This window comes from Ictidomys tridecemlineatus, chromosome 3, assembly GCF_052094955.1.
Source record: "Ictidomys tridecemlineatus isolate mIctTri1 chromosome 3, mIctTri1.hap1, whole genome shotgun sequence".
Taxonomy (NCBI): domain Eukaryota; kingdom Metazoa; phylum Chordata; class Mammalia; order Rodentia; family Sciuridae; genus Ictidomys; species Ictidomys tridecemlineatus.
The window spans coordinates 1,904,827-1,918,352 of NC_135479.1; the positions used below are offsets into that span (position 1 = coordinate 1,904,827).

The following is a 13,526-nucleotide window of genomic DNA, read 5'->3' on the forward strand; positions in this document are numbered from 1 at the left end:
GTTGCTTCAACCCTGCAGTCCATGGGGTGCCTTCCCCTCTGTGGCAGAATTGGCATCCCCCTGATCTCGCACGGAGCCTTAACGGGTGGAGCAGCCTGTGGGGCCCTGAGACCTGGCCCTTTCTTTCCTTCTTCACTTTACTGTGTCCAAACCATGGCTATTGACTTCCTTTTCTAGAAAACAAATGGAGGCAGGCCTGTGGCTGAGGACATGGAACAAAAGGTGCAAGTGATGGCCTGGGAGCTGCTGATGTCACCCTCTGTCCCAGTTTCTCTGCAGGGGCCACAGACACTGCCTGCAGATGTGACACAGAGGGCAGCCCCCTTCCTTAGTGGGGAGAGTGCTCAGCATGCCCCGGCATAGCTCACAGCCCCTCCACAGGATGAGTTGCACCTGGACACCGAAGGAGGACATAGGGAGGACAGATGTCCTTGGGCCAGCTCCACTGGCTCTCCCTTCCTGCTGGGGACTAGCTGAGCTAAATACTTGACATGACATGTGGCTGGGCACCCAGCATTGCCTGCCAAGCATATCAACCCGCAGCTGGCCATAAAGGATCTGGAAGCCCCTGCTTGCTTTCCCAGCTTCACCTTCTGCTTGGTCCCTTGCCCTCCCTCCCCTCTTCCAACCCCCTGCAGTCACGGAGGTAAGACCACAGGGACAGGAATGGCAGTCTAGGAAAGGTGCTTGCTCTGCTCACTCATTAACAAGGCATCTGGAGGGCGGGATCCAGGAGGCCAGCCCCTTCTCCAGCAACATTCTGCCATGCCTAGGGAAGCAGCCCACACCCTGCAGGCTCCACCTCACTGTTGGGTGACGATTCTCCATGGAGGCATCACCAGAAACCTCCCAGCTGTGCTGTTCTCTGCCTCTCCTCTGCTCGGATACATGCAGGCAAGGCTAGGTAAAGAGATCTGTCTGAGGACAGAGCTGGCCACGTGGAAACTGAGGGAGAGGAGGAGCGAGGCCAGGGGCTGGTTTAGCCTGAGTAAGCTGGACAAAGGGAGCTGAGCAAGTGACCAGAGGTGACAGCCTAGATCCTGCAGGTCATAAAGTAGGGTGTTGTGTGGGCCCTACTGCAGGTGAAGGTCTGGAGAGTGTGATGGGTACCTGGCACTGGAGCAGGACTAGGGCAGGGGTCTGTAGGGAGGTCCTTGAGGTCAAGTTCTGAGATGTCCACAGTAGGGCTTCTAGGATTCTAGATTTCTTCATGACTTCCCTCACCTCCCTTCCTCTTCCTGGACAGAGCCAGCCAGGCTTCTCAGCAACAGTGTCCCTTCACCCATCACGGGAGCACCCCTGTCGTGTTGACATGGCAGAGGCTCTGTCCCCTCAAGAGTACTCCTGACTTCCTAGGGCTTCCTTGGCCCCTTTGTCACAGTGAGCGCTCAAGCAGCTCCTCTGCAGGCTGGGGCGGCCTTGTCCTGCACACTCACCCTCAGGCAAAGTGTTTGGCACTACTGGCTCACTGACGCCCCAAGACGCCATTTAAAACAGACTTTCACCGCCTTGATGGCTCCAGACCCAGAATCCATTGCAGGACCAGTAGTAGGTACAACTGAACCGGACCTAGCACCTCCCAGCCAGTCCCCAGAGTCCCTGGACTTGGCCGTAGCTTCACCTGGCGTCCCATTGCACTCCCCAGCCTTCACCTGCCCTCCCTGCTATCTTGCTGCTTCTGCAGGAGCCAGTCTTCTCTGCTGGCCCCTCTCATGCCTTTCCTCAAGCCTTGACAGCAGCCCTGAAGCTCCCACCACTCTTGGCCTTCACCAGGGACGAAAGCTTGGTCGTCCCAGTGCCTCCCAGCTTCTCCAGTTCTGTGGCTCTAGCACCAGCAGATACCCCAGTATCCAGCCATGCCTGATTGCTTGCTGGGTTCCCAGCACACAGTAGGTCTTCAACAAACATTTGTTGAATGAGAGGGAGTGCAACTGCTGTGCCCAGAGCAGCCGGCAGGGCTTAAAGAGAACAGGATGGGGACAGAAGCAGCCGGACCACAGGGGCTGCCTGGCTCATGCCCCGCTCTGCCACGGCTGGGACAGCAGACCTTCCCCCTCACTCCACATCAGCAAGAGGCAGGTCTTCAAGGCCACCATTTGTGTGAAGCCACACAGTGACCACACAGCAGGCTGGGCTGCACCAGGCTCTGGGCCCAGCCTTTGGCTCCATCTCTCCAGGACCAGCTTCCCCATCCATGAAGGGGTAAGGATGGCATCTCCTGCACAGGTCCTCATGAGACCCTGAGATGATGCTGAAGGTCTACCTGGCTTCAGTAGGCCCCAGGCCCACAGGTGTGCAGGTGCCTTCATCCCTACTTGCCCCTCCTTGAGAAACACTTTCCTGCAGAAACCACGTGGGGATGGTTTGCTGGGTTTCCTTCTGCACAGCAGCATCCTCTGGTAACTCCACAAGACTCAAGGACCCAACCTTTTTTATTTAGACTAGTGAGACGGCATGCTGGCAGGCAAAAGGGCATTTTCTGTCTCTAATAAAGGACCAAAACAAGAATGGAAAAATTTAAGCTGAACAAAGGGCCTAAAGAGCTCCTTTTATCTTCAAAGGCCTGAACGGCACCCCACCCCCAGACTGGCCCTCTGCACAGCAGCCCCTCCCTGCTGACAATTAAGAGGCAATCAGGAGATAATCAAACACAGCTCCCACCCCAGGCAATAAATAGCTCCCATATGCTCAATAAACCCAGATTGTAGGCAAATGGTCCTCGGCTGCATTGAGGGAGGTATCTACTCTGTTGAGACAGAAGCAAAGTCAATTATTGCAATTAAACTCTATATGGATGCCTTGCATTTAATCAAATAAAAGCTTCAATTTCAGGAGTCAGAAATAAGTGTACAAGTTCAGGGAATGCTGATGAGAAAGGGACACAGTGTGTCTGACCGGCTCTGAGCCCAGTATAGTCTGGCGACAGTCATAGCCAGGGCTAGACACCAGGGGCACTGTGCGTAAGGCCAAGAATATTCACAGGCCACCTCGCAGTGCAGAGCTGAAATCTGCTTGGCTTTGAAATACTCCGGCAGAAAGAAATGGAATCCATTAGCAAGGCCCAGCAACTGTGAGATCCTAGACTGCACTGTGGACACACACTTCTCACATCCCACCCTGCTGGGGAGATGGCTCCTGACGACCTGAGACCCCACGTGCATCCCACCCAGGAGCAGGGGCTGAGCCTGCCACATTTCCTGCACTGGGAAAGCAGCTCCAGATGGTTCTATTCTCATCTGTGTGAAAGATGTGGTGGGGACAAAGCTGAGGAGGGGCTGTGGCTTAGGTCACCGACCCACAGAACAGCTGCACAGGGCTGTGGACCAGAGAGCAAGACAGGAGAACCTTTGCTCAAGGTACCGAGAAGAAAAGAGGCTGACTGAGGACACCCAGGACCGCTGAACAACAAGTGCCAAGAGAGTCACCAGAACACCTGCCCCCAGGCCTCCACAGGGGACACATGCGGGCCTAGGCCAGATCCCTGGCAGAGGTGGGACTGATGAGGCTTGCTGGGCAATCTGGCACTCTCTGGGCCAGATTAGATCATCTCGGTGTCACCATCAAACTGTGTGAGAACCGTTTTGACAGCAGAGCAGTAGTGCTCTCTGAGGAGCATTAAATCAGTTGATTAAAACTGGCTGCATTTTCTCAGATAAAACCCAACTGAACTTGTAGTCTTAATTTGGGATTCTCAGCTACAGACAAGTGGGAAAGCAGGTCCTATAAAAACCTGAGACTGTGGCAGTGGGCAACTGCAGCAGCCAGTCTGCTGCTGGCACCCAGGCAGGAGCAGAAGCTAGGCCGGTGGCAGGAGGTGTCTGTGTTTGCACCTCCCACAGTGGGAGGCTCTGCGTGGGATGCAGGGCGGGTGCTCAGGAGCCAGGCTGGCAGGAGTCTGTGCCCAGCTGAAAGCTGGACCAGGCTCCCCCCTTCCCCAGCAGCAAGGAGCAGGGGACTTTCTAAGAGCTGGTTGCTGCGATGAGTCACCCGCCTGGAAGACTGGGTTTTCGGGAAACAGGCCTTGGATGGCAAGTGCCCAGGCAGTGGGCTCAGGAAAACCTCCTGGGCCGGCGCGGCCTCCATCTGCACTGATCAATCACAGCAGAAAGCACAGGTTATTACCGCAGAGAAATGCAAGGTTTCAGGACCCCTGAAATTGAGAGTGAAGGAAACGACTCCCTGATGGCTTTGCATCAAAAATTGAACAGGAAACGGGCTCTGAGTACTTCATCACCAGCTCCCCCGCCTGAAGCAAAGTGTAAATGTACATTACTTTATGTTTTAACCTCAATTTTTGTTAGGCTTTGTTCTCTTCCCCCCCCTGCTAAAAATTCAGCCTCTCCATCACCACCCAAGGAATACAGTAACTAGATTTTGAATCATCTACTCCCAGTGCTCTTTCCTGCGTGCTCCCTGGGGATGCACGTGCTGTGGAGTCTTTATGAGGAGAGAAAGAACCCCATGTGCTGCTTAATTTCATCACTGGAGCAGCAGACGGCCCTGCTGAAAGCCCCTAGTCACCCTTCAGTGGTGAGGGACCCACCCCAGGTGAGTGTTGAGTCTGGTTCTGCATCCGCTCAGTGGGTACGATTCTGTATCTGGGTATGATGTTCTCCCTTCTGCACCTGGGACATGCCACTCAGGAGGAGCCACACTGCCAGCTCCCTCGGACAAGGCTAGACTAGATGTCACGAAGGCACAGGGTGGCCCAAGCTGACTCGCCTGCCCCTTGTGGCCTTTCACCTTGGAGTGTGGTTCTGGCAGGTGCTGGGGGAAGAGAATTGCCACAGGAGACCATGGGCCTGCAGGATGGGTGCAGGCCTAGGTTGCCGACACTGTGGAACCATCCAGCCTGCGCTGCTAGCACACGGATGAGATGGGGAGAGGAGGGCCTGCCCGTAAAGTCATTGGATTAGGGTTACAACTAGTCTGTATCTTAAAGGTGTCTAAGACCCTCTAGGGCAGGAAGGAAACAGCTGTAGAGGGTTTCCACACACCAAGCAGTGTCTCCTCAAGAGGGCTTGGCTGTACACCTTGGAGAGAGCAGAGCCCAAGGGTCTCTATCAGGGGCCAACATCCTTCTTTTCTCTGATTTAGCATAAAAATGGTAAATAATTTTATAGAGAAATCAAAGGTACTGCCATGCCTGACTCTCTAGATCTAGAACATTATACTATGGTTGAGTAGACTGGCTTTCATTAAATGGAGTCCAAGCAGAGGACAGGGACAGGCTGCCCTTTGGGGAGGGTGCTGTGCGGAGACCTCACATGTCAGCCTCCAGTGTGGGCGGGGGCTCCTGTGCACCCAGAATGGCCCCGTGTTCTGCTGCACTGAGCTGTTGTGAGACTGTGATGCTCAGGGTAAGCAGCCTTGGGGCTCTCCAGTCTTCCAGAATGCTCATGCTTGTGCCCAGACCCCTGACTCGCTGGTAACAGGAACTGTGGTGGTTTCCTTAGAGTTACACTAGTGAGCACCTGGCATTCCTAGTAGAGGGTGGGGGAAATCTCTAACAGTGGGCACACCGGTCTTATAGAGTGGTGATGGCTACTGAGAAATCATTTGAGCCAGCCAGGGCCTGGAGATCAAGCAGTGCTGAGGCCAGTCTCTGGGAAACCTAAGTGCAAACACAAGTCTGGAACCCTGGAAGAAAGAGCAAGTGGTGCAGGCACAACGCTGTGCACCTGCCTCTCCTCTTCCCACACACACCCTGTGCACGGGGTCAACTCCCACAGGAAGTGAAGGCCTCTGCAAAGCAACATCCCCAACAATGGACGGGAGGGGGAAGGCAGGGAAAGCCACTGATGGTGACACCTGGTCTGAGGCAAGCCATGCTGCTCGTGGAAGCCAACCATGCAAGGGGATTGGAATTTTGCAGCTCTGCCTTCAGGTCAGGTTTAATTCCAGGCCCTTAGAGCTGCCCTGACCCCAGGAAGCCAGGAGGAGGCCACCAGAACCTGGTGGAGAAGATGCTGGCTGTGAGCCTGTTTCTGTCCTAGCCCTGTCCTGGTGTCCCATCAGAGGCTTGAAGCCTTTCTCTGACTACAGCTGACTACAGCATGTTTCTCCGTTAAGGCTAAAGCCTGATTTCTACATTGGAATTCCAATCAAAGCAGATTCATGGCATTGTTCTCAGCATCTAATGGGACTGACTTCAGATTCAGGCTGGCACCATCCTCACCAGGGAGGACATGTCAAAGGCGTGCAGTTCTCCTCCCTACAGCCACATCACCCCGATTTCTGCATGAGAATCCTTTGCTTTTATGTATTTGGCACTTCCCAGCATGGAGACAGAAGCTGTGACATCAGGTCTTGCAGTAAGGGATCCCAACCTGGAAGAGGCCTCCAGGTGTGCATAGTTGAGACCTGGGGTTCAGGAAGAAGGTAGACAAAGACTCCGGTGGAGGTTGGCCAGGGCTCCTGTGGACTCCCTCCTCTCCATGCACACAGCTGCTGAGCATACCTGGGGATGGGGGCACTGTATGGGGAACACGGCATGAAGTTCCGTCCTCAGCATCCACAGCCTGGCTATTTTTGAAAAAAGATTTCTTAATTTCTCTCTCTCCGCCCTCCTCTCTATTTATTTATTTATTTTTATGTGGTACTGAGGATTGAACCCTGTCCCTCTCATGAGCAAGGCAAGTGCTCTGCCACTGAGCCACAGCCCCAGCCCCTCACAGCCTGGCTCTTAATGCACACTCTGCAGGCTGCTTCTTGTCTATGAATAGGTTTAGTTTTGCTTTCAGAATGTTTTAAAAATATTGTATTAAGTTTAATATCTAAAAAATTAGATAATTATACATAAAAACATGAATTTCTGGCTCCTGTGTGAAAACCGGGTGCTTGGCTTCTGGTATTTGAAGCTCTGAGTGCAGCTGCTGATGGGGCTGTTCAGAGCCCGTCTCTGCCATAGCCACACCACGGCCAGGGAGCTCCCTGAGGATCCTGGTGTCTGCTCTGCTGAGACACCTACTTCCTCCTGCCTGTGTACCTCCCACCCTCCTCTGAGCCACCTCCTTCGGCCCCTCAAGCCAGGGAAAGTTCTATCAGTGACCCACTCACCCCCCAACCGGCCTGGTGGTGTGGCCTCCTGTTCCCACATGCGGGAGGCACAGGGCCTAAGCAAGGTTTGCTGCAGGAATGAGTCAGAGAAGGGAGAGGCTCAAGGCTGCCTGGAGGCCCCAGCTGTGGTTGACACTGGATCCACCTGGTGGGAAGCTGGTGTGCTTGAGAGCTCGGGCTGCTTCACGCCTCTGCAGGGTTCTGAGAAAGCCATCCTTTTCATACCCCTTCCAGAGGAGGACTCTGCCCTTAAGAAGCACAGGCCCCCGTGCAGAGAACACACTGGCCTGCCTTCCCTGGAGTCTGCGTGGGTCGGTGACACCCATGGAGCTTTGTGCCAGAGCTTGACCTGGACCTGATGAGGCAGGGACTAATTCCAGGCCTGTTTCTCTCAACTCCCGTGGATGTGCCACCTGCCCAACTCCAGGTGGAGCAGGTAAGCGTGGGCTTTCTGGAAGTGAAGTCAGGGTCTGAACCTGCCTCTTGGCCAGGTTGCCCTGGGCTTTGGGCAACTTGCATCCTGGTGAGGGGCAGTGAGGCCTGTGTGTTGACCTTCTGGGAGAGGGTCTGGGACTAGTGGGTGCTCAGTGGGCTGCCAATGTGTCCTCATCTGGATGTTGGCTCCCCAAGCCTGTCCTGAGTCCCTCCTGACTCTATGCTCAGCTTCTCGCTATCCACTGGCTTCACAAGAAGTTCCAGCACTCTGCCCATTCCTCCCACTGTGCCCCACTGTCATCAGTAGAGAAGCAAGAGGCCCTGATCTCCAGCCTCTTGCAGACTCACCAAATCCCATCAGTGCCAAGAGGAAACACCTGTGAGACCTGAGCCCTGCCACCACCCAGGCCCAGGGCTCTCCTCTCTGACTCATCTCCAGTCGCTGTCTGTGGGGCTCCCTGGGGTGGGCCAGCCACTCCTCATCCACTACACCACAGTCCCAGACCTCCAGCCACAGCCCTGCTCCCTGAGGCCCTTGCAGAGTTGTCTCTTGGCACTTGTCACCATCAGGTCAGAATCTGTCTCCACATCCCACCTCCACCACTCTCACTTTCTAGGGAACCATCCCTGACCCTATGATGTCACTAGATATTCTTTCCTCGGGGCACCATCCCCACTAGCCTGTCCTTGCTCCTAGTGGTGATCCCTGCCCCAGGCTCCCACACGGTGGAGGATAAGCCATGGATGTCTATGCTTCTGTTTAAACCAGCATGCCACACCCGCGTGCCCATATTAGCCTTCCATGCTCATGAAGACACAGGGAAGGCACAGGAAAGGACACAGTCTTCTGCACTGAGCTCCTCAGCCAGGGACGGGGAACATCTGCAGGACAGGGAACTGAAGCCAGACAGGGACTCAGGATCTGGTGATGCCCAGGCTGAGAGAGAATAAGAAAGGAGGACCTCAGCCTGCATGCTAAAATGCCAGGCCAGGCAAGGCTGGTGGATTATCAGCTGTGACTCACACAGTGCCAGCTGGATAAGGTCCTTGAGCTGAAGTCCTGCTGACACCCTGGTGTCACTCTGCCATGTCCAGCTGTGTGGTTTTCTTGCAAAGGAAGGAACCTCGGGAAGAGCTGAGGGCTCCAGGGCTGGGTCACTGGCTTTCTGGAACTCCTAGGCAGCCAGTGTGAGCCAACCTGTACAGAGGCTCCTGAGGACTGACCAGCATCCCAGGGAGCTGGCCTGGTACATCCCACCATGCCCAGCAGTAATGGAAGCACTGGGCTGTGCTCAGGGTACAGTGGCCCTGGGAGATTGTCCTCCTCTGGCCACACAGGGCAAATCAGAGACCAGCACTGTCTGTCTAACTGGAGGCTGGACAGACTTCCTTTAAGAATAGCTCTCAGGCTGAGGACGTAGCTCAGAGGCACAGTACTTGCCTAGCAGGCATGGGGCCCTGGTACAGTTCCCAGCACTCAGATGAGCCCAAGCCCAGGAAGGTAGCGACTGTATCCTGGATCCCACATGAGGTGAGCAGCCCCCATGGTCCAGGCTTCTCCAACACCCTTTGGATCCTCACACCCTTTACCAGCCTACCCAAACGAGTGCTCAGTGCACGGCAGGGGTGCAACTGCTTGAATCACATTACCTCAGTGCTGGGCTATTTCAAAAAGAACGATCCTGTGGGCTGCACTGCGTCACACGTAGGAGTCAGTCTCAGGTACGTGAGTGTTGGAAAGTACCATACCATTTAAAAAACATCAAATGAGATCAAATCCAGGTATTGAGCCTTAGGGAATTCTACCAGTTATGTTTTTGTAATGTAAAGAAATGCCCAGTTAAAGCTGGGAGTAGGAGGCACACCTGTAAATACCAGTGCAACTCCAGAGGCAGAGGCAGGAAGGTTGCAAGTTTGAGGCCTGGCTCACAAACTTATTGAGACCGTCATTCTAAATAAAAAATAAAAAGGGCTGGGATATACCTCAATGGTAAGGTGACCCTGGGTTCAGTCCTCAGTATTGTAGGAAAAAACAGTAGAAATGTCCAATTATCTCGTTTCTTTTCAGTTTTATAATCATGACAAACAGTGCCTACACCATAAGATTCCTTTTTTTTTTTTTTTTGGGTAATAGGAGCATTTAAAAAATAGAGCCATATTCCCAACTATTTTTATTTTTTATTTTGAGACAAGGTCTTGCTAAGCTGCTACTGGAGTCTGGATGTGAGATATCCCCCAAAAACTTATGTGTGAGAAATGACTGGGTTATTAGAGTCTTAACCCAATCAGTGAATTAATCCCCTAACGGGATTGAGTGGTAACTGATGATGGTAGGGTATGGCAGTAGAGGTGGCATTGAGGGCGTGCCTTTGAGGTACAGATCTTGTATATGGTGAGTGGCTTCTCTCTGCTTTCTGATCATCATGTGAGCCACTTTCCTCTGCCACACTCTTCCCCTGTGATGTTCTGCCTCACCTCGAGCCCCAAGAAATGGAGCTCCAAATTAACTTTTGCTCCCCTAAAATTGTGGTCACAGTAGCAAGAAGCGCTGACTAAAACAGTTGCCGAGGCTGGCCTTAAACTCATGATCCTCCTGCCTCAGCCTCCAGAGCCACTGGGATTACAGGTGTGAGCCATCACCCCCAGCAAAGATTCAATTTTCAAAAGTAGTTTTTTTTTTTTTTTTTTTTTTTTTTTTTTTAGGGCTTTGCAGGCTTGGAAAATCTACAGGTGAATTTCCAATTACAGAAGGGATCTCTGCCAGACAATACAACAGCCAGCTGCCACGTCAGTGCCATCCACACCTGCCAGGGCCCTGCTTGGCAGTGCCCTCCATGTATAACAGGGTTTAACAGAAAGCAGTTACACTACTGATATAATGCAGTGTTGGGTTTTGTCACTAAATACAAGTAAGAATAAAATTTTAAGATTGCTTACATTCTGCCAAAGTACCCGTACTTTAACTTATGCCCCTATTCTGTAAGGTCCCGGGGTAATTCCTAATTTGTTCTCACAAATGGCTTCTTTTATCAAAGTCTTTCAGAATGTCTCCTAGCCATGTCCTTTAGTTTTCCCCTAGGGATGCTTATCACACTCCCGAGCTGGGTCTCAGCAGCCACAGGGCCAAGTGCAGGGAGATGCAGGGGCAGCAGGACACTGCAGGTGAGGTGGATGAGACCTGGCTGGTCAAGGTGTGGCCGGGGATCCTGAGGCCAGCAAGAACATGATCTTGGGCCAAGGCAAGATTGGCAAGTAGGATATACCACGGAGACTGGGCTCTAGAGCAGGCGCTGCTCACTTCTTGGCTCAACATCCAGCTGGAGGGCCGTGGGGCTTTACCTTTGGGAGTGGGGCTCACTGCAATGTGGGTGTAGGAATGGGGCTGCCCTAAGGACCTGGGTGAAGCTCTTTACCCCTCCTGGAGATTCCAGGCTGCTGGCCAGGTAACAGAGCTGTCACTCCCTGTCACCTGGTGTCTGATGCCTTCCGCAGTGCTGTGTCCCCTGAGCACAGCAGTGATATGCAGCGGGGGTGGCAGCCCCAAGCTTTGTGCCCTGATTCAGTCATTTCCACCCTGTATGCTCTTGTCCCAGGGATGTATCTAGACACACCATCTTGTCCTCAAGTCACGGCCCTCAGCCTTGCTGCTTGTCCCCTGGAGACTTCCATTCTGTCTGTGACATGGAAACATCACTAGACCTATTCACAGCATTGCTACAAGTGCAGACGACACCCGGGAGCTCCAGGACATGCTGACACACAGCAGCACCTGATGTATGAGTCTCTGGAATCACCTGGTGGCCTGTCCCCTCAGCATCACCACAGTGGCCACTGCTCATCTCCCGTCTGCCAAGCTGCCCATGGGCCCCAGCTGAGTGCCTTTAGCAGTTGGTGAAAGCCTCACCCTTGCGAGGTGCTCCCTATGGTGCAGACACTCCAGTGGTAGCCCCATGACTCCTGTCTCCTGCTGAAGTCTCCTCCCTGGTGTGTTGGTGGGGCTGTGACTTCTGATCAGCAGAATCTAATAAAGGTGGACAGCTGTCCCTGACCACATGTAGCATGACGCAGGCTGTGTGCCCATCTGCCAGAACCTCCACTCCCTTGCTGACTAGGTTGCAGAAGGCCACAATGGGCCATGTGGGAGGACAGTGGGGTCCCTGGCTGCTTAGAGTGGCCTTGAGCCAGGCAGGACCCTGCAGGTAGGACATGCCCCCCAGAAGCACTGTGGTGCAGTTGTTTGAAGCTACTGAGCTGTGGCAACACTGTTGAACAGCCACATGATACTAGTGATATCATGGATGATACTAGCATAAGTAGCAGCAATCGGGCAATTGGAGAAATTATAATCAACAGTGAGTAAGATTACGCTCTACACTCTGTGCATGTGTGCACGCATAAGTATATGAATTAACTTGTCACAAACCTAACGGTTTTAACACTCAGAGCACTCTGATGTACTCTGCAAGTTCAGGAGGCAATTTCTTTCTCAATTTGAAGCTCTAATGAGGCTACGAGCCCTGTGTGCAGTGCCACTCTCCATGTGGGGAATTGTGGGGCCTGATGCCACTGGCCTCGCCCACCTAAAAAGGGTCTCAGTAACCTCATTTCTGCAGGAGGCTGGCTACCTGCTTCTAGATCCTCAGGGCGGCTCTCTTTAGCTCTGTCTCAGTCTGGTGCCACGCCTGCCTCCCAGGCACACACAGCTCCTTGCATGGGCACTGCTGCAGCAATGGGAGCATGCCACCAGGAGAGCTAGCCACTTGCAGCACTGTCTGGCCTGGGACACTTACCACATCGCATGCATGTAAGTCGGCGGGAGTCGGGGGCTGCTGACAGGGGTGCAGTTGTATGACCTCATGATCCTTTCTGCCAGTAAAAAGTTTCGAAACAGACTCGCCACCAGTAGGTCCTGTCTGAAGAGCTTTTGGAAGAGATCTGAGTGGATAAATAATAAAAAGAGTCTTCAGGGACCACTGCTCAGCACTTACAGCCAAACCCACATATTTACTTCCATCAAAAATTGAACATGCACAATTCCCACTGGACACACAGATACATACACATAGACACACTGACGGAGACACACACATATACACATATGAACACACACAGAGACACAAACACATATACATAGACACGCTCACAGATACAAAAATACACATATCCACATGATCACACACACAAGCATACATGTCCATATATACACATGCAGACATATTTGTGAACAAATACCAAAAATACAAAGCAACCAATAGCAAAATATAGAAGCAAGGCCTACAAGAAGGATTCTGGCTTTGCCAAAGCTCATGCAAAAAGCCTTGCTCCCTGCCACCACTGTAGGCACTGACACCTGGCCACTCATTCCAGCCACACAGGGACCTCCTTAGGCTCTGGCCTTTGGCTTCATCACTGCCCCTGCCCCTCCCCAGCTCTTCTCCTCTGTCTGTCAGCCTTCTCTCCCCACACCCGGGCAGTGGCCAGGCAGCCTCACCGCGGGGGAGCACGTTCCACGCGATGGTGTCTGTAATTGCTGTGAAGATCCAGTTGAGCTCACCCAGAGGAGTCCTCCTGTCATTCAGCCGGCCAGGGATCCTAGAAAGGATGGTGCACTTTATTAGCGCCGTCAAGGTAATTAAAAGGGTTTGTGCAAAGGAGGAGAGGGAGGTTAGAGGCTCAGAGCAGAGGCAGCAGGGGCCAGAGGCTTCACCCTAGAAAGTCAGCCTCCACCTTCCTCTTCCTTCCCCTCCACATCTACACAGGGAGCCTCTTCAGGTGCCTCTGGATGGAGACCCAGCTGGCCACACTCAGTTCCACTGAGTCCCTGTTCCCAAGGGTGATCCTGTGGCACTTTGCTAAGAGAGGTCTGTATCATGTTTCACAAATCCCCTTCATGGCCTCCTCTCTGTGGCTCCAACTTTGCAGAAGGGCCCTGACAACCCTAGAGCGTGGAGGAAGGAAGTCCTGCCCCCACATACAGGGCTGAGCACAGGGCCTGAGCTCAGCAAAACCTGCTTCCAGGGAGCTTACAGTTC

The 13,526-nt window shown here is 53.2% G+C and overlaps 1 protein-coding gene and 1 long non-coding RNA gene across 6 annotated transcripts in view; one reads left to right on the forward strand and one right to left on the reverse strand.

Annotated features, from left to right (window-relative positions):
- The window catches only part of Rptor (regulatory associated protein of MTOR complex 1), a 329,507-nt gene that overhangs the window by 95,384 nt on the left and 220,597 nt on the right, over positions 1 to 13,526 (reverse strand). For all 5 annotated transcript variants that reach the window (XM_078041465.1, XM_005332637.5, XM_078041466.1 and 2 more), the window contains 2 exons: positions 12,986 to 13,086; positions 12,285 to 12,429 (listed from right to left, as the gene is read on the reverse strand). In XM_078041465.1, the coding sequence (XP_077897591.1) occupies positions 12,285 to 12,429; positions 12,986 to 13,086 (246 nt within the window). The remainder of the gene's footprint in view (positions 1 to 12,284; positions 12,430 to 12,985; positions 13,087 to 13,526) is intronic.
- On the forward strand, positions 7,120 to 10,430 carry LOC144375935 (uncharacterized). Its single transcript, XR_013435801.1, has 2 exons — positions 7,120 to 7,495; positions 10,198 to 10,430. It is a non-coding gene; the product is annotated as an uncharacterized LOC144375935 (long non-coding RNA).